The sequence below is a fragment of the Aythya fuligula genome, chromosome 15, assembly GCF_009819795.1.
Source record: "Aythya fuligula isolate bAytFul2 chromosome 15, bAytFul2.pri, whole genome shotgun sequence".
NCBI classification, from domain to species: domain Eukaryota; kingdom Metazoa; phylum Chordata; class Aves; order Anseriformes; family Anatidae; genus Aythya; species Aythya fuligula.
In genome coordinates, this window is record NC_045573.1 from 7,060,667 (window position 1) to 7,083,437 (window position 22,771).

Below are 22,771 nucleotides of genomic sequence, written 5' to 3' on the forward strand. Positions count from 1 at the left end.
AATTGTCATGATTTGAAAGGAGAGTAACACACTTGCTAGTTCTTTTTTTTTTTTTTTTTTTTTTTTTTTTTTTTTTTTGCATCTTTTTTACTTTTGTTTTAAAGACTGTAGAATTAAACAGTGCCACTTCATGGAAGTCTGCTCTTTCTTACAAGTGGTCTATATATATTTTTTATTTTTTTTAAGATTTGCATGTGTTCTGGTTTATATTGTACACCAAAAATAGTTTGGGGAACACATTTGAGAGTTAATTATCTAAAAGCTAAGCGTGACCTTGTGCGTATGATTATGATTCTACTTATTTTATAAACCTATTTACGTGGATTCAAATTACTTTTCCCTCAGAAGTAGCCCATCTCTTCCTGCAACCCTGGCTGTCTTCAAATCCAGTCCCCATCTCTCTCACTGCCCATCAGTTCAAACCCTGTCTCCTGCACTGCCAATCTCACCGATGCATGCTGCAGTATTTAATTCAATGCCTCCTCCTCTCTGACAGTTTTACCAAAGGAAATTGCTTTCTTCGTCTCCTTTCTGCAGTCTATTTACCCAATTTTGTCTTCATTAAAATAACAATTAGCAGCATGATCTGCAGCATACACCAGCCATTCCAACCAATGGACACAAACTCAGATTTCATGTGTTGCTTTTTCAGGGATTTTTTTGCTCTTTTAAACACCTAGCAACATTTTGCCCTAAGTGTCTGCATATTAATGATGCACACAAGCTGCATTGCTTCCATTTAAAGTAATGCATGAATGTAAAGCTTCATTTGAAATTATGATGGTTTTAAGCTTTAAACCAGTTCTAGTTTTCTGTCTGATGCCTGGAAGCCACCGTCAAGTTCTTCACATACAAAGTTATTTAACAGCATAGAGAAGGGGGAGAAAAAAACAACCAACAAACTAAACAAAACCAAACTAAACCACAAAACATCACAACTCTGTGGCATTGCAAAAATGCCCTTGACATAAGTCTACAGACGCAGAACTCTATGACTCCAGAAGACAGAAAAATATAGTTCAGGAAAGAGAGGTAAAAAAGGGAAACAATACTGTAAAGAGCAGCTTTCATAACCCAAGTAGCGCTTAACTGAATGCAGTGCTGATCCTAACACACAGGTTCACACAACCTGCTGCACATACATTCAGCAAACAATGGCCACAGCTGGATCTCTGAAAAATGATTTGAAAGATGTTCAAGAAAAAGGCAAGAGACAGGCAGGAGCCACACGTGTATATTCTGAAATCTCTTAACAAGGATTTTGAAATAGTTTTACAAATATGCCTTAGAGAACACTAAGGTATAACATGTAAACCAAATTTAGTTGACAATTCTCTGATTCCCACATTTTTCACACATCATAATCTCCCCTCAAATGCATTGCAGATGAACAGAGTAAATTGTGTTTAGCTGTGTTATATTTGGACAGTGGAAGTCAAGAACACTTTAGCTTTGCCTCTCAGGTGCTTAAGCAAACAAAAACAGAGGCAATTATTTTTATTTTTTTTTTATTCCCTTTTAGACCTAGAAACAGTTATATTGCCAAGGGACAATGAGCCAATGACTGAAGTATTTCCTTATTTTATCCTTTTCATAAAAGTAACGCTTGTTCCCATAAAGGTAAAAGATGTAAAAATGTCCTTCTCATCCCCCATAAACCTTTGAGTTTAGTTTTATCTAATACTTGCAAGGGTCCCATCCTAAGTTTCTCCATATATCACTGCTGGCACACACTTCTATGGGATGCATTTGTAGTTTTTTAATAACTCAGCACCATGCACCAAATCTTTCACCTGCCCCAGCTACATTTCTTACATTGTACAGCTTTGTAAAGAGAGAAAAAAAAGAATCAAGTTTGTCTGATGAAATGACATGCTTCAATTGCCAAAACACCCAGCTGTGTGCTGGTGTATCGGAGAAAACTTCTGACGATCAGTTGACTGTTTCTGTGAAATGAGCTGTAATACTGCCTTGTTAGAAATGTTATCAGTAAAATGAACAAAGAAACTAAACATTAGCATAAAAAGCCCTCACTCACCTGCACCAGAGCCTCCTTCATGGCTGTCCAGTTTGAAACCCGCCATGCACATTCCAGTACTAGGTAAGGATTGATGTGACCTTTTGACTGGCCGTATTCCGTCAAAGGTTCCCACTGATTCAATTCTTTAGAGCAACTACAAAAATTGAAACCATTGTAAATTTATTTACCATCAACAAAAATTCAATAGAAGTGACTACTAATGCTTTGTATTAGAATATTATAGGTATATTTGTTTGTTCGTTTTTTTGTTTGAAAGCACTGAAAATATTTTATCCAGTTGGAAGGATTTCTGTTTTTATATTAATTTATTACCGGCTATAATACAGAAATCTGTGAACAGGAAGAAGCTGCATTTTCTGTCTCCCAGAAAAAAACATTTTAAATGGGAAAAAAAATTAAAAATTTTTGCTCCAGTCTGTTTCCACCAATAACAAATTACAATTATACAAGTCTTCAGACATATCTTCTGAGGGTCTGTTAAGGGAGTAAAAAAGTAACTTTTTCATTCCCTTAAGTTTTCACTGTATCTTAAAAGTCCTGAACTAAGCTTTTTCTGGGAAGTAATGCTTTAAACCGGCAGGTTATTCTACTTCGATTGCAGGGCAGCAATACTTCTTCTACATCAGCTTTAGAGTCTTACCGAATCCAATGATCTTCCCAGAGCTGATACTCGGGGAAGATAGAAGGAGAAGCATTGTTCCGTTCATGTTCTTTTTTAGCCTTTTCCATTGCTTTTTCATAAGTTTCTTGTGCCTGAATAAAATTCATACTGGTTTACTTTTCCATCTGCTATATACACATTAACTCAACAGTCACTTTAAGAAAAAATAATATATATATTCAAAGTTTTAATTAAAAAACAAACAATGAGGTGTGTTAACTCATTTCTGAAATAGACCTTACTTAGTAGCTTTACAAATGTGATAAAAAGCTGACGAACATACTCAAAGTCTTACCTTATCTAGGTATTACATGTCCTTAAACTATGTTAGCCAGAAGAGAAGCTGTTTTAACATTTTCTAGTTTAGAAGACTAAAGTCTTCTAAATTACTACTCAGAATATTTTCTTGCTGACCAGTATATTAATCTGAGCATTTTACTGTCGGGATGATTTCCCATATCAAGAGCATACCTGTTCAAAAAAGCCATGTTGTTCATAGGCAATAGCTGTTGCTGTCTCTGGGAATTTACAGCGTTTCTGCCATAGCCCAGCCCACATATCCTCTTCTTGTAACAAAGAGTAGAGCTCAGCAAGGGAATCCAGTATTTCCTAGAACATTAAGAGCAGTGTTTCTCTGCAATCCATCACTACAAAGCATAGTAGTTAGCAAAAACACTTTCTATACTGAAGCAAGTTGAGAAAGACACAAAAATAAAGATTTGTTCGTGTCTCTTTTTAAAATTCTAGATGGTAAGCTATTAATAATGACCTAGTACTGAGAACAACACAGCACTACATGACAACAACAACAACAAAAAAACGCACACCTATGAACGTACAAACGTGTATTGATTCTTGTTTGGCTTGCTTAAAATATCAGATCAATTCATAGAACAAACTGTTTAACAAACCAACAACTCACCCTTTAACATAAAAATAATCTATAATATTTATCTCAATAGAACTCAATTTTGCTTAGCAAATAACTCCTTAAGGTCATACAACAAGCATGATCTGTTAGGAAAGCATACTCTTCTTTGAAGGAGACAGAGGCGGTAGACACTTCTACATCAGATTTAAAATAAAGGGCAGAAATGGTTTGATCTATTTCTACAGCGCTGAAGATAATTACTTTGAAAACCAGATAGCAAAGAGGGATCAAGAGAGAAAAACATAAAAATATCCATGCCACGTGAAAGAAAGGCAGGAGAAGTAGGTAAGATGCAAAGTAGTCAACATTGCAAGTGACTATGCACGAACATAAAAGTACAGGAATTTCATCATTGAATTAAAAACGGACACTCCTCCAACAAGCTTCTAAAGCTATTGTACTACACTGTCACCATGTTCTTCTCTCCACATTTTATAACCTTTTTCAATTAATATAACATCTCACCTGTTGAGGAGGAGTTATGCTTTCCTGCTCATAGAATTCTGTTGTCTGTTTAGGCTTAATTTGTAGGCTCAGTCCTTTTTCAAAGGCTTGATGTTCCAGCATCAGCGTAGAACGAAACCAGAGATTGTGAGTTTTCCCTAAGTATTTCAGGACACAAGGTCTGATGGGAATGGGAGGAACACACTGTGACATTGCTTCCACAAAGCAATTCAGTGCGCTTGGCTGGCAGTCTCGCTGTACTTGATGGCTACCACTGCACAAGAAAGGGCTTATTTCACCTGCCAGAGCCTGGAACAAAAACATGAGGATAGACAAATCTGAATGAAGAGCTAACTGTTACAGAATTTGGATTCAAAAGCTGGGAACAAATGTTTGATAAGTGTAGTTTCTTAGTAAACTGAAAGGCCCTATTTCTTTCAAAATATGTACTGATGGAGATGTACAGCATTAACTAGTCACAAAAAATGGTAAACTTCTCAAAGCAAGTGAACAAGTCATTTAGCACAAATACATTTTCCTGGAACACCAGTCATTTACAGAGGAATTCATTAAAAGAGATTCTCACATGTTGCTGTCTGTCCGACAAGATCTTCCAAAGTCGTGAAAAAAGCTGGATCCAAGTCTTCTCTGCTAATGGTGTAGAAATATGACATAACTGAACAAAGGCACTCAGCAATGCTCCAGTCTAGAAAGAAAGAGAAAGATCTACATAACATGGGAAAAATTCAATACTACTAAAAAACAGTTCAGTTATATAGCTGTTTAAGCAGTACTGTAAATCCCTTTTCCAACCAACATATCAAAAATGTTTTCTTTAGCACTGAAAACTACCATAAAATCAATTTAATGCTATTTTCATGTTGATCGAGACTTATTCATTATTGTAACCGTTTCAAAAAAAAAAAAAAAAAAAAAAAGGAAGAAAGTTGATGACTTTGGTAATAGAAATGATCCAGTTAATTGGCTAGACATGTTACTCTGAAAATTATTTCAAAATAGCTTTCAGTTAAAATTACTTTCTCATTAATTATTTTAATACAAGATGTGATATACTTTTTTTTGTGCTCTGTCTCTGCCATCACAATTTTCTTAACAGTTAAAAATGAACTTACACAGTTAAATTTCTTCCTCTCCCACCTGTAAGATCGATACAGTAACAAGCAGCAATTAAGTAAACACTTAAGAATTATTTACACTACACAAATAAGAAATTACATCAGATTCTAAGGGTTGTCTGTACAAAAAACATAAGCTAAAAAAATAGAAGATAATTTATGTCAGGTCAGCTTGAACATTTCAGTATTAAAATCATTTATCAGGAAATGAACAACCAAGTACCAACCTTCACTTCTCGAAGAGAGTCAAGAAATTTGTCGTGCCGGTTGGTCAACATGTGCAGCTGATTGCCAATGTCCTTCTCAGAAAGTTCTTTAGTTTTAGGTGTGCTGGTTTGATCTCCCGGAGCCAATTCAATGTCAATTTCAACATCCTATACAGAAATAACGATACAAAGCATGAAGATATTTTCTAAGTACTTTTTTTTTCCCCTGTACAAATACAAAATATCCTTCTGATCAAACTATTTTAGGTATCACTATTTCTATTAGTTCTTCATGTTCAGAAGTAGAATTGTTAATGCACTGTACTAAAGAAAGGGCTAAATGAATGAATGCAAGTTCTGAGAAAGCCATGCACAGTTAAAATACAACACATTACACACAAGGTATACAGAACGAGCTCTGCACGTCATCTTCAAGGCACTTTCTCCAAATTTATTTAATGAGAAACCAAGAAGAGATGCTTTCATCAAAAACATTATTTTTCTACTGTGCTTTCTGCAAGTTACCTCTTCTTTGGATTCACTGTTTTCCCTTTCCCGAGGCTCTTGTTTGACATGGGTTACCATAGCAAATGCCGCCCTGTCATGGCTGTCAGCAAGGTTGATAACGTTGGTGATGGAGGGCAGCATAGCACCCTGACAACTGGTCCCAATCGTAGTGTTTTTCTCACACACTGCCAATAAGAGCTAAGGCATTAAAAAAAAAAAAAAAAAAAAAAAAGAGAGAGAGAACTTTTAAATAGACATTTTACTGAAGTATTTCTGAGAAACCATCCCTATGGTTTCATATTTTTATAAGAGTGGCAATAATGTGTCTAAGGTGTATTTGTCATCTTTATTCAGTAAATATAATACATTTTCATCTTAATTTGATCACGTTGTCAGTAGTTTGAAGTCTGTGACTATACTTTCGAGACTGCCTTTCAAGTCACTCCTGAAAACGCGGAAGGAATAGGACTCTTCTGTGCTTAAACTCTGTATACTTTATATACCTATTTAGTGCCCTCAATCAGGTAATGTATACAGAAAATCCATGCTGTTTCTTATCTCTCTGGAAGGAGCCCTAATACTTAAGATGCCAAAGTTATCCCCACAGTCACTCTGAATTCTTGTTTTCATATGCGGATTTTAAAAACAAAAAACAACCAACCAACAAAGTTTGGTCCCATTTTGTTTTATATAAGCCAACCAAAAATGCAATTGAATTTCAAGGCAATCCCACCTAAGACTTGTCATACCTTTAGTGCATACACTGTGCATATCCTTGAAAGTTTTCTTGAAATCATCTACGATAACAACTCCTCTATTTTTCCTAATCACCATCACTTGTACAAGATGGGTTTTCTTAAGAAGTATCAACATGACCATTAAGCTTTTCCCAAAGAACATGGATTTTAAAGATTAAGGCTGCTTTCCAAGAACCAGCTTTTTCATGTCTCTGACATATCTGAGGTAACACACTTGATATTTTTATCTTTGACATAGATAATACATATTTCAAAGCATACATAACATAACCCCTTTAAACCCAGACAAGAAAAATGCAGAATATATTTCTAGAATTATAATGGTATTTCTGATAAAAAATAATTTTCCTACCTCGATGCATTGTTTTATCCAAAAGTGATTTCCCATTGCTTCCCAGTTCTGAGAACACGTCACATACAGCAGACGCTCATAAACACGACGTTTCATAGAGTTGTCAAAGACCTCAAAAAATTTAGCTCGTATCAGGGGCTGGGCACAACGCAAACCCGAAAGAAAAGCTGGCTCAAGTTTAGCAGTAAGTTCACTACCAGAAAGATTCTCATCCCTAAAATGAATAAAGATAAAATTACACAGGTATTAGAAAAAGAAGCCTTCTATTTTTTGCAGATAAAATACTAAAATCAAAGGAGCTGATGTCCTGTGGAAGCCTACATGGTGTGGAATGCTTCCAGGTATGCCATTTTGAGTGAAACAGCAAAGAAAATACTACTGCTTGATATTAAAAAAAAAAAAAAAAAAAAAAAAAACACTGCCCAGAGCTATCATAAAAGACTCTTTCAGGACAAAATCCTGATTGTCTTAATTGTGAAACAGTATCAAATTTTTGTTTGAAATACCCCATAACATTCATCGATAAAAAACTTCTGACCACCATGTTATTTTAAAGTAGATTTCCAAGAAAAATAATCTTTGTACTCTATGGAGGTAAAAGGAGAGAAAGATTATATCTTTCACCACAGCATTTAATATACAATCATGTATGAGGATGCCCTAGTACCTTGGGAAAGACGATATTTGGGCAGATCCAAAAAGAAAATCTTTTTAAGCACTTTCCATTATAAAATTGCCTTTAGTAAATATGTATTGTGGTTTAAGTGAAATGAATAAATTCTGCATCTTAGAAAAAAGTCCCTTAACTCAAACCTAAAGAGATTGATGGCATGTTATAAAGGTCATATATGGTACAAATTATGAACCAATAAGCTGCAATAAATGATTAATTGCTATAATTACCTATAGACATAGTTAACAAGGTCTAAGAACTGGGCATTTAATTCAAGGTCTTCTGGAAAACGCTTTTCAATGTAAGTCATCATTTTCACTAGTAAAATGGACTTCTCCCGGAGAGTAGGTGTCTGTGTTAAAAGAAGACGTGATTAATTTTGTCAATTCATCTTAAAACATGCAGAGAAGTAGCATATTCAAAGTACGTCTCAGCTACCATTTTTATCACTCTTTGACTCCTAAAGTATTGAAAAATAGCTTGGTAGAAGGTCACGGTTCTTAAAAAGAAAAGACACAAGCATTTGTCCTAATATAAACTACACAGGTTTAAGTGTTTAAATGGTTACAAAAATCGAATATATATTTTTAAAAGTGTAAGTTTAATATATAAAGCACTAGATTGTCATGCGTTCAACTCTAACTTTGATACAAAATATGGTAAACCGAGGAGGTCACAAAACATTACAAGAATAACATGATTTAAGCCAGCAGTTTCTTCCTCCCGAAGAAACTGTCTATCCAAGTTAACAGAAGACTTACTTTAAACCTTTACTTTAAAAGAAGTTCTAGGCAAAATAGCTTCTGAGATCAAAAATGGGTATGTCTATAAAATGCTAAGCATCTTTAACTCATTACTGTCACATGGGATGCAAAATATTCAAAACCTTATAAAGGACACATAAACTTTTATAACAGATCCTTACAATCCTCACTGTAAATACCTGATGAATTATAGCAGTAGCTTGTATTGATCCAGTATTTGAGCATAGTCATGGTTTTATCTTCCCAATTTACCTGATTAGCTGCCATTGGGGAATTGTTTTTCACCCACTCTTCCACTATTTTTACCACTGCACGAAGAATTTTCGCATCAGTAGACTTTTCAATGAGAGATGTCAGAATAGCTTGTATAAAATTTTTTCTCATTTCCATGCTCATCACAGCCAGGCGTGTTTTCACAAGATCCAGGCTTAGCATTACCAGTTCACTGGTACCTGCTGTGGATACAAAAACAGATGAAAATTGTGTATGTATGTACAAAATGCATAGCAAAGTAGTTTTCAAGATAAGCCACTCGAAGTTTAAAGTAGCAACAACAAAATCTGTTACCCAGAAATAAAGTCCTGTATATTGAAATAACGTTTTCAGAATGACTACTTTCCATCCCTAAACAGAGTCACTCCAAAATAAACAAACAAACAGTCAGAATATTAAAGACAAGCCTGTGAGGTTTTATCTCATTAAAGTAGTTTTGGTAAAAAGGTATTACAGAATTCCAATACTGAAAAATTGTAACTAAGCTTGCGAAAGAAATACATGATGCAACATACCTAATCAGTTCTGTTACTTTCCCGACTCGCCTATCTGTCAAGCTTAATAATTTTCTAATTGTTTCCCATTGTTAGTAAAATTTGAAACGTTCTAGTGTACCTAACAAATATGCTCTGGAAACATAACAGCATCATTTCTTTCAAACCACTTTCTTCAGTAGCTTATTCATTCATAAATTACATGTTCTTTAGTAGGTATGTAAGAACATCTGAATTTTTCAATGACTCATGACCTAATTCATTTGATGATAGACAGAACTGTACAGGCTGGAAAAGAAGCTCTTTTAAGGTAAAAACAAAGGCATCAGTTCCAACAAGTTAATTTCACAAACAGTAGCTCCACTGCTTGTCAGCTCCTCTCCCCGAATACTATAAACTGTTGAAAATTTTCAGTATTTCTATATATATACATACATTCTGTAGCTCCATAAATATTCACTAACCATTCACTAAAATTAATGTATTACATTGGTAATATGAACTTAAAGTACATTTTTATCCTTCAGTACTTCAGCAATATTTCTAATACCGAAGTTATTTTCAATATACACAAGACTCTGCGAAATCATTTCAATCCCTTTAGGATTAAGAGATTTTAATACTTTACACATCTTTTAATCATTAACATCATTAGACTATATAATGAAATACCTGTATTTGCTTCTGCTGTTCCTGCTGTAGCCTGTGGGTTTAAGTGTTCCCTGACCATCTTCTGCAGAGATCGCATAAAAACTGAAATCAACCTGTCGATATAGCTGGGGTTGTTACTGCACGCAGATTTCAGAATCATTAAAGTACCTATTGATAAAAACAACAGTTACAGAAGTAAAGCTTTCATTGAGCATAATATGAATAATATCAAGGTTTTCAATGTGGATGTGCTTTTTCACATAGAAGAACATGGGAAATGTTCTAGCTCTATTTCATACTGTCATGAAAACAGCATGGGGACTACCCAAGTTAAAACAGCTAGGTTGAAAAAGCTTTTACTATAAGAACAGCTCTTTCGGCACACTTTAGGAATGTATGATGCCTACAGAACCACAACCCCTACAAATTACATAGCTTTTAACAATTCCTATCATAATACAAGCTTATTCACGTTCTGGCAAACCAATCAGTTTAAGCAGTATCTACCCTTTAAAACTCTTAATTCTTTGAAAGGGAAAAAAAAAAAAAAAAAGGTAAAATCTACAGCTCCTCCTTTCCTTACCACAATAAATTCAACAAAAACCTACAACATTTACAAAAGTGTGCTTTGTGTAAATGTTGTTTTCAAATTGCTGCTTTGAGAAGTTTAATTTCTTTACTTGCTCAGATATGCATAAGAAATTTGACATACAAAGATAAGCTCCTTAAACAGAATTAAAAAGATCTGCAACATTCGAAGGTTAGATTGTAGTGTTTCTTTTAAATGAGCACTGGATAAATTGTAAAAAGCATCTTTCTGGGTTAGTTTGTTCTAAAGCACATCTTAACACCTCACAAATAGGCAATTCCCAAAGTGAAATTACAACTACCTACACATATCACAGTGAAGGACATTTGCCAATTCAGTCCAGAAAGTTTTCCAGAATTGTGCAATTTCAGGTCTGTATTGCCAACACAAACAGTTCTATGCCAGACCAAATTATTCCAATACATCTCTGTCATTGTCATGTGTGGCTGAGCTTTCTACGAGTTACGTAAGTATGAGTAACAAGAAAAGACAACCATTTTGGCCTTCAGGATGGTAGAGAATAAAAATTCAGACTGCTTACTCAGAAAAAATAGTATTTTTGGAATTCCTTATTTAGTGAAAATTCAAGATCTACAAAAAAAATATATCTTTCTACGCTATTCAAATCAGCTGATAAATAACACTTTAAGAAAAGTAAAAAAAAGTAAAAGGTAGTAACACGTAAGCATGTTTACACATATTCTTCGAAATGCTATGAATACCCCAGCCCTTTTCTCCATAGCTGACAGACATCCCAAGCTCATCTTTTCTGCTAGCCCTAACTGCTTCCCACAGCTTCTTCCTGATCATCAGATTTCCATTTCCTTATGGAAAGTAAAAGCCAATGACAGAAAATCATACTAATTAACAGATCAACCTACATACTTCTGCTAGAGATACGGGTAACTTACCAAAGAGCTGAGAAGGGTTAGCATTAGTGGCTTTCTCATAATTAGTAAGTCCTTCATAAATAACCTTGCCAACCGCAGCATAAAGGCACTCCAGCTCTTCATACTTCGAAGCTACACTTGAGGTACCTGCAAAGTTTACAGAGTTTGTCTATTTTTGATAAACTTAGCCACAAAACAGGCAAGAACAGTTACACTGTGAATGTACAGTCACCTATAACCATCACCAGAACCTTATCTTGCTAATAAACCAAGACAGCACAAACAGCTCCCTCGCTTGTATAACCTCTTCATTATACAACCAATACCTCTTCCACAGTGTGCCACTACTTCTAAGTAATTCATTTGGATGAGAAGTCTTAGATCACTGAGGCTTTTCTAAAAAGAGTCTATAAAAATGAGTTTGTTTTAGGATAAAGCATATTAAAGCATATAAAGCATATCTCCCTTCATTGTTTTAGCAAAACAGCAAAGCTTAACTACCAAAAATTTTACTTCTGAAGCTGAAGAACTGTGATTGCAAAAATGCATTAGATTTATAGCATGCATTTCTTGAACCAAAATTATGACAACCACAGGTTATTACGTTTTTTTTTTTTGTCAATAGATAATGATGTATTCCACAATTACTTTTTTCAGCTTTTTTTTTTTTAAAGAGGTTGAAAGTGCAAACTAAATTGGACCATTAATAGCAGAAATCGAAAAACAATATTAGCACACTGCAGAGTGTCTTTGCCCCACCCTTAATCATTTGAGTTATGTCACAATAAAGGATAAAAGGAGGAAGAAAATACTACATACTCGGTTCTGTAGGGAAAATACCCATTAATCGAGAAAGCAAACTGTGGACTGCTCTCAAAACCTTGGTGTTTCCACAAGTCATACACGCTGCTACACCTCGTTGCATGGGTTTGAAGCTACTCAGGACAGCAGGGGGCTGCAGTACAGTTAACAGGAAACTTAAGACCTCTAAGCCAGTGCAAATGTTGGCAAAGTTGGCTTGATTAGGTTGTTCCTAAAGAGAACACATACAAAGACGCAATGAGCGGGGAAAAACATAGAAGTATTAAACAGATTAGCAATGCTTCCTGTCAGTCTTTTCGGATAAGTCATCCAATATGGAACTCTAAAATACAAGGCATTGTAAAATCTTTAACCATAAACTGTTACTTAGGCATTTACAACTATGTGCCTTATAATGCTTTTTGTGGTCCTCAGCTTTGAAAGCTGCTTGAAACCTTGCTGGTTGGAAACATTTTCAACAAGGGATTATGTTTTACCTCCTTGTCAAATAATTCCTTTACAATTCTGATGCCAAATTTCATGAAACCCATGAAACGCAGTCTAAGAATGTGTGTACACAAAAAAGAAAAAAAAACACAAACAGATTTCTCTGACACACTCATGGCTACAAGCTCATCTCTATCGTATATTCATCCCTCCCTAGCCTTGACTTCTGCCCAGTCTTCCCATTCCAAGTCAAGGCCCTTCCTTCTTTTGGCCTTGATCTTTTTGTTAACTCATCTGTACCTCACACTCTGACCATCTCCACTCTGCTTCCTCATTCCTCTTTGGAAGGGAAGCAGCCTCCTGCTCTTCTGTATTGCTTGGGCTTCAGCAAAGACCACAGTAAGAATTCCAGCTTCTGTTACACAAATTCAGGTTCTTGAAGGTTCAGAAGCCACAAAAAAAAAAAAATTGCTCAGTCACACAACCATAGATAGATAGGCCCTGGACAGATGGCACCTTCAGAGAATTGAGTTATTAAACAAACGCCCTCTTGACAAACACAAACAGGTTTTCAGTACCTGCTTTTTTAATTAACTTTATCAACAGCAACCCAATACACTAGAATTCATTTAACATATTAAATAATAAAATGACTACAGACATTCAACCCCCAAACACCAAATGTTCATATTCAGATGTCTATTCTCAATCACTGACTTTATCCTATTCCATAATACAAAGTCACAAATTACCAGTAGAAAGATATATGGCAATTTAGCTCCAAATCTTCCAAGAAACAATGATGAATGAAATTAGTAATTAAAGAGATAAAGATTTATTTCCATTTCATAATGATGCTACACTACAAAAATAAAATTACAATTTAAAGTTGAAATCATAACAAATGAGCACTCGGAATACATAATCATCAAAAAATATTTCAGTGTGTACCTTAAACATCTGGTTTCAAAAGTATTCAATCAACATACGTGCTAGTCAATCCTAAAGCCCTACAAAACTAGAATGTTACCTACCACTGTCATTAGAAGCTTATCAAACCATTGCAGTTTCAGTTCTGATTTTGGCCACATGTCTGGTCGTAAAGCCGTTTTCAGAAGGTTGACACAGCGACGAGACAGCAATTCCCCAGGAGATCCAGCAGTGTTTGAGTTGTCATTTACCTAGCAATTAATCAGAGTTAACACAATGACAACTTTTTGCAACCAACTCATTAATTTATTATGCGTTCCAAGCAAGCATGTAATTTCTTACTTCTGAAATGGATGAGCTCAAGTAGTTTTATCAGTGGTGTCACAGAGTATTTTACTGCATATAAAGCTCACAACTAAGAGCAAACATCAGAACTCGTGTGCAAACTGGTTCCTTATTACCTGAAATCACCCATCAAAAGTATATATATATAAAAAAGCTTAATCTGATGGATTATTACTACAACTAAGAAAAGATTAACCAATATTGAACATGTTCAATTTGGATGGTATCCATGTATCCACAAGAATCCAAAGCTTTTTACTAAATCAACCTTTATACTTTAAGAGCATGTCTTTTCTGTGCAAAGGATTGTGTTTCATAAAATACCATGCCATACAGTTTTTTTGTTTGTTTGTTTGTTTTTATCTTTGAGCTATACCCAGCTAGTTTTTCCCCTTCTAGAAAAGCTAATTCTTAAAATTTGACAAAAAAGTTTTACATGCTACATGAAAAGTAATTCCATGTAGTTGATCTTGAAAATAGTCACAACTGTTATCCTTAGATATGTAATTGACGTAGTCCTTCCCTATTATACTCTCTAAATATATGCAGATCTTGGGTAAAATAAACTTGCCATTAAATCTATTCAATAGAACAAGAATACTTTGTAGCATCAGGCAAGTACATAAATTAAGAAGAAACACTTCTGCGAACTTTTTGAAGTCTTTGGCTGACTTCAACCAAGTTCTACTAAAGTTTATTTCAAGCATGTCACTTCCAATATAGCACTTGCTTGAAAAGAGAAAGTAAAGAACAAACAAAATGCTAGAATTGATCAGCAGCACCGTTAAATGGAGACTCTTTCAATTGCAAGATCTGGCTTGCAATTGCTCACATTTAAATTTGATTTTCCAACTGTATGCAACCTGCATCAAGCTGTAAATATACAACACCACAAATGAAGTTAAGCATACCTCTCACGTGACTAATATACATAATTTGTGAAATGAAAAATATGCAAATGCTGGTTATCAAATTAAATTTCTTTCCTCAAAATATTTTATTTTGTGCATTTTTGTTTTAAAATTCCTAACCTTTGAGCAACAGAAAGCAAGTATACAAGCATCGGAATAATCCAAGCATACAAGTACCCTTATGAAAAGAAGTTTTCATGGTTTTAGCTACTCATGCTACATCAGTATTCGCACATCAGAATAACCACACTACCTGGCAAGCAATTCTAATCAAGAAATTCACAACTGTATCTGTATGCTGCTTATCAATTGGCTTGGAAAGAAGCGCATCAGCTCCTGGCAAGGACTGGCTACGTCCAAATACCTGTATGGATATAAAACACAAAAAACAAAGACAACATCATAAGAAGGCAAACAGCAAGAAGAATATAGTTAAAAGAATTTCTAGAAGTATAGCCTTTAATTCAGGGACATTCAAGTTAACTGGGAAAACTAAATTGCATAGGTAGTGCAGGTTAAAACTTCTGAGTCTCTGAACAAAACCTGAATTTTTTCTTACAGCACTTATTGCTCCAGTAGCTGTCCTGAATCGTTTCACTTCTTGGCCAGAATCAACAGACAACCCTCTTTTAACAGCAGATGAGGTAGAACTTGCTCCTTCTCCTCCTGCACTTGGATCCATATCTGAATCTGGCTGAAATATCAGCAATATGCATGTTAAAAAAGCATTTAACAGTGTAACAGTTCAATCTTTACTAGTTTATTTAGAATTCCTACCTGCTGGTCTTTAATTCTTTGCAATTCCCATTTAATAACCACTTCAGCAAGATCCACAGCTAATTTTCTTTGCTCTATCGTAACGCTGGGAGTGAAGCCCAGTCTCTGCATGGCACTAACCATATGCTGAACCAAGTGATGTCTCACTGGATAATAAACCTGAAAAGATGGTTTCACACACACATTAGCCAATAACCAAAGACAGTGTTAAAATAAAGTTAAAACAGAATGGTAAAACAGTCTTTAGCCCAGTTTCCCTAAATCCATAGTATGTTCAGATTTCACTATCAGGAAAAGTAACCAGTGCTTTGAAAATAAAATTTTGGCTACAATTTTCAGTATTGACTACTGATTTCAGGTACCCAAATGAAGGTTTTCTTTTGAAGATCTATGATTTCCATGTGTCTGTCTCCCTCTTCCCCCCCAAGGACAAGTGATTCCAGTGTTTTACCAATTCATTTAGGTTGCTAAAATTTCCATTTGAACACGCTCAAATATTTTTTTCCAAAAGTACTAAGCCATCAATTCCTAAAACATAACTTGTAAGTTACATTTTGAGTTCTAACTTCAATCACTATAAACAAATGGAAATTTAACAAAATGGTAGACTCAAAGTCATAATTATAATTAGCAGAGAAAACAAACAACATAAGCTTAGGGAAATGATACTGGAACAATGCAGTATTCTACTTTTAGCAACCAGAATAACAATAAAGCCCATTCTTCCACTACTAAAAGAACAGCCTTGCATCCAAATTTAAACGACTAAAATAGGATCTTTCTAAATTAAACGAAGCACTCCAATTTTCAAGAAACAATACAGACATTACTTGCATCACCAAGAAGCAACCCAGACAAAAAAAAATACGCACATCTATCAGCTGTTCTGTATTGGAACAATTCACTGGTAGGTTCACTACTGACCTAAGGTCAGGTATATCTTTTGCTTAAACTAAATTGACATTTCAAATACTTGTGCTCCATGGGGAGCTTGTTTGGCAGCTCACAACGCTATACCAAGGAAGTTTTTACAAATAGCTGAGATACAAAAGATGTTTTAGCAAAAACGGAAAGCACAAAGAACAGAATCAAAAGTGAAAACACTTCAGAATTTGCTATATAATGTTAATAGTTGTATTCAGTTTTAAATAAATACCTACACAGACAGCTGATGACTTCTGAAATTAAGCCATTGATTTGGATTACTTCATTTTGTAATCAAGTTGTAGTTTATTTCCTTAGTATCTATGATACAGTAACTACCAGAATAATTAGTACAAGTACCTTGAAGTGTTGTACTATCAAGTGCAAAATATGTACTAGTTGGGGAACTGTATGACCCTCTTCCACAATGATTTTTCTTGTCCAGTGAGTCAGCATCTGATGTCCATCCTCCATTCGAGCAGGCACAGCCGGAGTCAGAATGGCCATCGCTTGCCTGACAATAGCTCGCGCTTCCATTGCATGAGCTTTCAGAAGACTATGAAAAACCTAAAAGTCAAGGTTTCTGGTTAACATTAATAGTATATATATTTACAAAAGTATGGAATCTATAAAAAAAAAACCTACATGTATCTTCTAAATAACACTTTTTCTAGAGGCCTGCAGTTCAGTAAATATATGGTGGTACTTCATTAGGCATATACTTCTATATACTCTGCATTCCCTTTTTTTCGCTCCCTCTCCAATGTCCAACTTCATTATCCTCTGATCCTCACATTCAGTCTCAGCTGAAATTTATCTCTTTCAGATGAAGAAACATTACTGATTTTGTTAACTCAACCAAAAGGTTTTTTCCGTTATGCCCTTTAGCCTCTCTTTTTTTCCCCACTTATCTTCAAACTTCTTTCTATACTTCGCAATCTCCAAATAAATTTGTATTAATATTTGGCTTGGTCCATCTGTACTTGCTTATGGAGGATGAATTTAATTTCTATGTGTATACTAAGTATCCAAAACTACTGTGCCAAATGTAGTTGGCAACCTCCTACACCAACTCTGCATTAAAAAAAAAAAAAAAGAAAGCACACTACAGAACTTATCAACATACCTTAGAGGTATGAATACTAGCACTGAATCCATACCTGCAGAACTATCTTCTTATGTATGGCAAATTTTGCAATGATGTGTGCCAAAAGCAAATGTCCACTGTATTTACATGCTGGATCCACACACGCTTTGGACAGGAGGCATGGCCAAGCAAATGTCATCAGGCGTCGTAATTTGCTATTCCGGTTTTTGTTATTGTCATGAATGTGATGTGGAGCATGTTCAACCAGCAGAGTGGCAAACTGCAAGAGATATATCCTGAGAGAATCCAGCATATCAGCCTGCTTTTCTGGATCAAGTACCTAGTTCCAGGAACAATGAAAAAAGAAAGGGCAGTGTGAGAAAATAATGTATTAATTATAGAAATCCTATTTTTGCTTGTTGAATGTTTGCTTTTTAAGAAAATAATTAAGTACTTAATAAATAACTAAACACTTCTTGAATGGAGTTTAAGAAATAGAAAACAGCATCCTAAGATGAAAACTTCTTAACAGTCAGTTTGATTTGTACTGGGGTTCAATGAAACCAAAGTAAATTACAAAGATGCTGATGGTCAACCACTTAAGGCTCATTTCTAAAAAAAAAAAAAAAAAAAAAAAAAAAAAAAAAAAAAAAAAAAGACATTTAAATTCTAACGATATCATTAGAAAATAAAAATTGCAGTCCAATCCTATTGATAGTTGGAAGACCATGCAACAGTTCAAAGTTATGATGTGATTTAACTTACTGCAATATTTACAAATAGCACAACAGTCAAATGGGGATTGAAAAGCCAAATGAGAGAAACAACTTATTTCAATTTTCAAATGCTAATGTAAACACTATTACCTTTGTGATAAAAACACTAGTGATGCTTTCTGGATTATCTCCTTCTGGGTTTGGGGGTCCCAACAGCTGTTCACCTTCTCCCTTTTCAAAGCTGTACAAGAAAGCAGGATTCAGGATGTGTTGCAGCACCTACAGAACATCAGCACAAAACAGTTACACTCAAATACTGAACTCTTCTGGCAGCAGTCACCATCCTAGTATTCATATGCAAACCTGCATGTTAGAGACATTTTGTTACAAATGGAAACTATAAATAATACCTTAATAAACAGATGCACACATTTTTTTTCCTCCTTTCTCTCTTTCAAGGGCAAGGATTCTTAGAAAGCATAAACTAAAATAGTCAGCACTGAAAGCAAGATAAATTGCTGTCCCTGTTTATTATCACTCTTCTTCAGGTATGATATTTTCAAGCAAATGGCTCTGCCAATTATCAAACTCGTTGACATTTAAGTAAGTGAGTTTTGTTGCCCTAGTTCCCAAGAAGAAAATTAAATCTAAATACCAGACTACTTTGATCTAATTGCTTTACTTACCTTGGCTTTGAGCTCATCTCCAAAGTTTGGGTCATTGAAGTCCACAAACCGGAAGAACAAAGCGCGTTTTTGGGGAATACTGTAGTTTTTAGGAATCTCTTCTTCCATGTACTCCTTTAAGAAAGTCATGTTGCAGAGAAAACGACCCGTAAAAGCCCGAAGCAACTGGAAGAGCAGCTCTATGTCACCATAATTCCTTCTGTAAAAACAGAAAAAGAAAAAGCTTCGTTAGGAAAAAAAACAACAAACTACCAAAACTATTATTTTCGTGACTTGAAGAAACTAATACCAGTTTTAAATGAGCAGAGAGCCAAGAACAGGTAGTACCTGAGGAGGTCTGGTTTTAGAGCTAAAAGCAGTATTATGAAATACATTAAACTTTCTCTTCATTAACTACTAATTTTAGTATCCCTGTTTATTCATAATATTTTCAAATTTTATTAAATAAATATACACAAGATATAGAAAATAAATGGTCTTACGTACTTGCAGTAATTCAACAAGCAATATGCTAACAGCTTAGGTTCTTTCCAATTTGTTGCAGCCATATTCTCCTTACGATGTCTCTCCTGAAAAGCTTCACTCACCCACACACGTTTCAGCTGATTCACCAAGGAATGCTGATTTGCTAACCAACATTCATCATTCTTAACAATAATACTTATGATCTGTCAAAACCAAAACAAGACAAATGCACAGTCAACATGCAACAGATCTGTTAGTGGAAACAATGGTATAAAAAGCACTTTTTTTTTCCAGGTCGATTAAGGGTTCTAAAATAATCCAAAGTCATACAAAAAGTAGTTTAGATCAATTCTTAAAGGACTGTTTTGTTTTGTGCTTTTTTTTTTTTTAAAGAAAGTTTTCCTTGCCATGTTTCTCTCTCGTATCACAGTTGATTAAAGAAAACTATAGCTCAGTTGAAAGACTGTACAGAAGAGGCCTTTTGCTTTAGAGATTTTAACTATCCAATGAAGACCAACAAAAATAAATGAATACCTTGATAGCCTGAAACTGAAGATCAAGACGCAACGTGGTAGTGCTTGGAGAACCAGGTCTAACAGCTGCTTGGGTACCAACAGGCAACAAAAGAGTGATAAATCGATTTGGATTAGCTGCCAGTACATCTCGTAGAGGTTTGGCATCTCTGTGTTTTAAGAAGCTCTGAAAAAAGGAAGAAATAATTTTAATAATGACCTTTAAAAGCAAAAATATCAAGAGGATACATCATCCTGTAGTTTTTATATTCATCACTGAAGTTATAGAGGTTACATTTTATTTATTCATGTATATAAAAAAGCTATACAACTTCAGCGATAAGGCATAAAATTAATAGCTCTAGACCAAAAAATATAAAACAGAGAACAGGCAGAATAAGGCCATGCTAAAGTACTATAAAGGTCATATAGACAAAAAAAAAATAAATTGTAAAAGATCTCAAACATGATGAACCAAAAGTATTTGAAGATGAGGTTTTTTTCCCCCTCTCCTCTGCCCCTACCACTTACCATAAACATTCTGCTCCACTGTGGATCATTTAAAGTGGCTTCCATCATGAACAGCTCTACAGTCTGGGATGGATGACGTGTCAAAAATTTTATCAGAGGTTCCCTGAATGGACTGCCGGCCTGTAAGATTCAAAATGCTTAAATTAAAATTGCAGAGTGCAGAATTTTTGTCTACTAATTTACTAGCACCCAGAGAGATATTTTTAAAAATAAAAATAAATAAATAAAGCAGCACTAGTTTTGGCATTTATGCAGATACAAAACACTCAGAACTTTCATGATTAGGATTTACTGACAATATCAAAACTTTATTTTAAGAAAGTAAGGCAAACATTAACATCTCCTAAGAGGACTGGAGAGCATTTTTTAAAGCAAATATTTATATCACACACTCTTTCCAATATGTGGAAAATTCATGGCATATTTACAAATAATATACAGCAAAAATATCAGCAATGTTAACTTCCACTTTTACCTCAATCAACATTGCTCGTTCTGTTTTCATCACAACTTCCAGCAGAGGTTTAACCAATGTCTGAGGGGCAGCTGGGATAAGATGAAATAGGTTTATAATTGCTGAACAAATCTTCATTTCCTACAGGTAAAAAGAAACATAATTAAATTAATATTACCAGCTAAATAGATTACTACAGTATCATACACTCTACTATTTTTTCCTCTCTACATCAGCAGAGCCAGCAAGGGTTAACATATATACAATATCTACTTACCACAATGTATGGAATAAATTTCTCTTAAGGAACTTTGCCATTCCACTTGCAATATCATGCTTTCATTTTATTTTCTTTGTCAGAAAAGTGATATTTTACAGACAAGAACTAAACTCTGTGTAATGATAACGGTGATGAGGGAGTTGCAGAGCACTCACTGCTGCACTACACCAAGTAGTTCATGCATCAAAAAGCCAAGTCTTCCTTTCTAAACAATTTCTCACGTACAACCCGCAACCCCAGACTAGAAATGAAGAACAAGACAGACAGCTTTCTCCCAGCACTGCTCAGTACATCTTGCAAACAGCTGGCCACTCTGGAGCAGAGTCAGCTCTCTTCTCCCACTACATATTCTCCCCCTAGATAATAAATTCTCTTAAGTCCAAAATACTATTAGACTTTTGTTTCATTGTGCAATTTAAAGTGAACTACATTTCAGTTAATGAGGCGGTGCATCTTCTTCAGTAAGAAAAGGCAGGAAAAAAAAAAATCCAACCTTATCCCTCTAAAACTCATTTCTAGTAAGCAGTATGTAACAAAATAGGTACCACATACATTGCATTTCCTCAACCAAATTTACAAAGTATTAGGCCCCCCCACTTTAACATGTTCTGCCTACACAGAACCCCCAAGACTACTCCCATAGATTGAGGCATAAACACATACAGAAGACTTACGCCTTCATAGAAACTGAAAATCCTGCTCTTCCTAGTAAAAACACGTTTCACATCCTGAACAGCAACTGTATCAAAATGACTCTGCCACAGACAAACTAAGACAATTTACAGCACTGCACTCAAAGGCACAATGCACTCTGCCCAGAATACAACAACAAAAATAACATCACAGTTAAGAATAAAAGTAAATCAAAAATAAAACATGAAAAACAAAACACAACAACAAAGAACTTCCTGGTGCCTCCACTGAGTTTCTCACCTCTACCCCTTCCGCGGCAGGCTGAACCAAAACAGAAGTCACAGCATGAAAAGAAAAAGCCCACAAAAATATCAAATAAACGAACAAACCAGCATATGCTATTCTTCAGGCTGCAGTCAGAGACTGACCTCAGTAGGGTTATTTTCTCATCTCAAACTGAAAGCATGGAGACAATGAACCTCTCAGACACTCTGAATTGCTCTCCTAAGAGCTCTCCTAAGAATTAGGATGAAAAGCATCCTTTTTTCTACTTGTATATTGTTTATACATAGCTTCCCAAGTATGTCTAACAGATAAAAAGATATTAGAGATGATTAAGTTAGGGGAAATCAATCTTCTAGCATCTTCAAAGACAAATTTGTCCAACATTGATCATGAAACAACTGTCGATATTTGAACTACCAAGCTACACTCTTACTAATAAGCTGTAACGCAGAATTTCCACCGTGGTGCCCCTGTTCATGAGAAGGAGAGTCTGAAGCAACTACCTACTCAAAATTAATTTCTTACATTACTGAACATGACCTAAAAACTAGGTTTCTCCTTGAGGAGGTGGAGAAGAATAGAAGAAGGAATTTAAATGAAAGATCTCAACCATCAGG

The 22,771-nt window shown here is 35.0% G+C and overlaps 1 protein-coding gene across 4 annotated transcripts in view; it reads right to left on the bottom strand.

The window, feature by feature from the left end:
• Nucleotides 1-22,771, bottom strand: part of TRRAP (transformation/transcription domain associated protein) — a 90,366-nt gene that overhangs the window by 34,844 nt on the left and 32,751 nt on the right. For all 4 annotated transcript variants that reach the window (XM_032197384.1, XM_032197381.1, XM_032197383.1 and 1 more), the window contains exons 33-57: nucleotides 20,978-21,097; nucleotides 20,503-20,622; nucleotides 19,994-20,158; nucleotides 19,481-19,662; nucleotides 18,995-19,193; nucleotides 18,459-18,587; nucleotides 17,666-17,932; nucleotides 16,866-17,072; nucleotides 15,582-15,740; nucleotides 15,364-15,498; nucleotides 15,058-15,168; nucleotides 13,653-13,799; nucleotides 12,190-12,403; nucleotides 11,392-11,517; nucleotides 9,913-10,059; nucleotides 8,726-8,928; nucleotides 7,940-8,061; nucleotides 7,037-7,250; nucleotides 5,945-6,124; nucleotides 5,441-5,587; nucleotides 4,664-4,783; nucleotides 4,099-4,386; nucleotides 3,174-3,311; nucleotides 2,682-2,794; nucleotides 2,039-2,174 (exon numbers count right to left, since the gene is read on the bottom strand). In XM_032197384.1, the coding sequence (XP_032053275.1) occupies nucleotides 2,039-2,174; nucleotides 2,682-2,794; nucleotides 3,174-3,311; nucleotides 4,099-4,386; nucleotides 4,664-4,783; nucleotides 5,441-5,587; nucleotides 5,945-6,124; nucleotides 7,037-7,250; nucleotides 7,940-8,061; nucleotides 8,726-8,928; nucleotides 9,913-10,059; nucleotides 11,392-11,517; nucleotides 12,190-12,403; nucleotides 13,653-13,799; nucleotides 15,058-15,168; nucleotides 15,364-15,498; nucleotides 15,582-15,740; nucleotides 16,866-17,072; nucleotides 17,666-17,932; nucleotides 18,459-18,587; nucleotides 18,995-19,193; nucleotides 19,481-19,662; nucleotides 19,994-20,158; nucleotides 20,503-20,622; nucleotides 20,978-21,097 (4,089 nt within the window). The remainder of the gene's footprint in view (nucleotides 1-2,038; nucleotides 2,175-2,681; nucleotides 2,795-3,173; nucleotides 3,312-4,098; nucleotides 4,387-4,663; nucleotides 4,784-5,440; nucleotides 5,588-5,944; nucleotides 6,125-7,036; nucleotides 7,251-7,939; nucleotides 8,062-8,725; nucleotides 8,929-9,912; nucleotides 10,060-11,391; nucleotides 11,518-12,189; nucleotides 12,404-13,652; nucleotides 13,800-15,057; nucleotides 15,169-15,363; nucleotides 15,499-15,581; nucleotides 15,741-16,865; nucleotides 17,073-17,665; nucleotides 17,933-18,458; nucleotides 18,588-18,994; nucleotides 19,194-19,480; nucleotides 19,663-19,993; nucleotides 20,159-20,502; nucleotides 20,623-20,977; nucleotides 21,098-22,771) is intronic.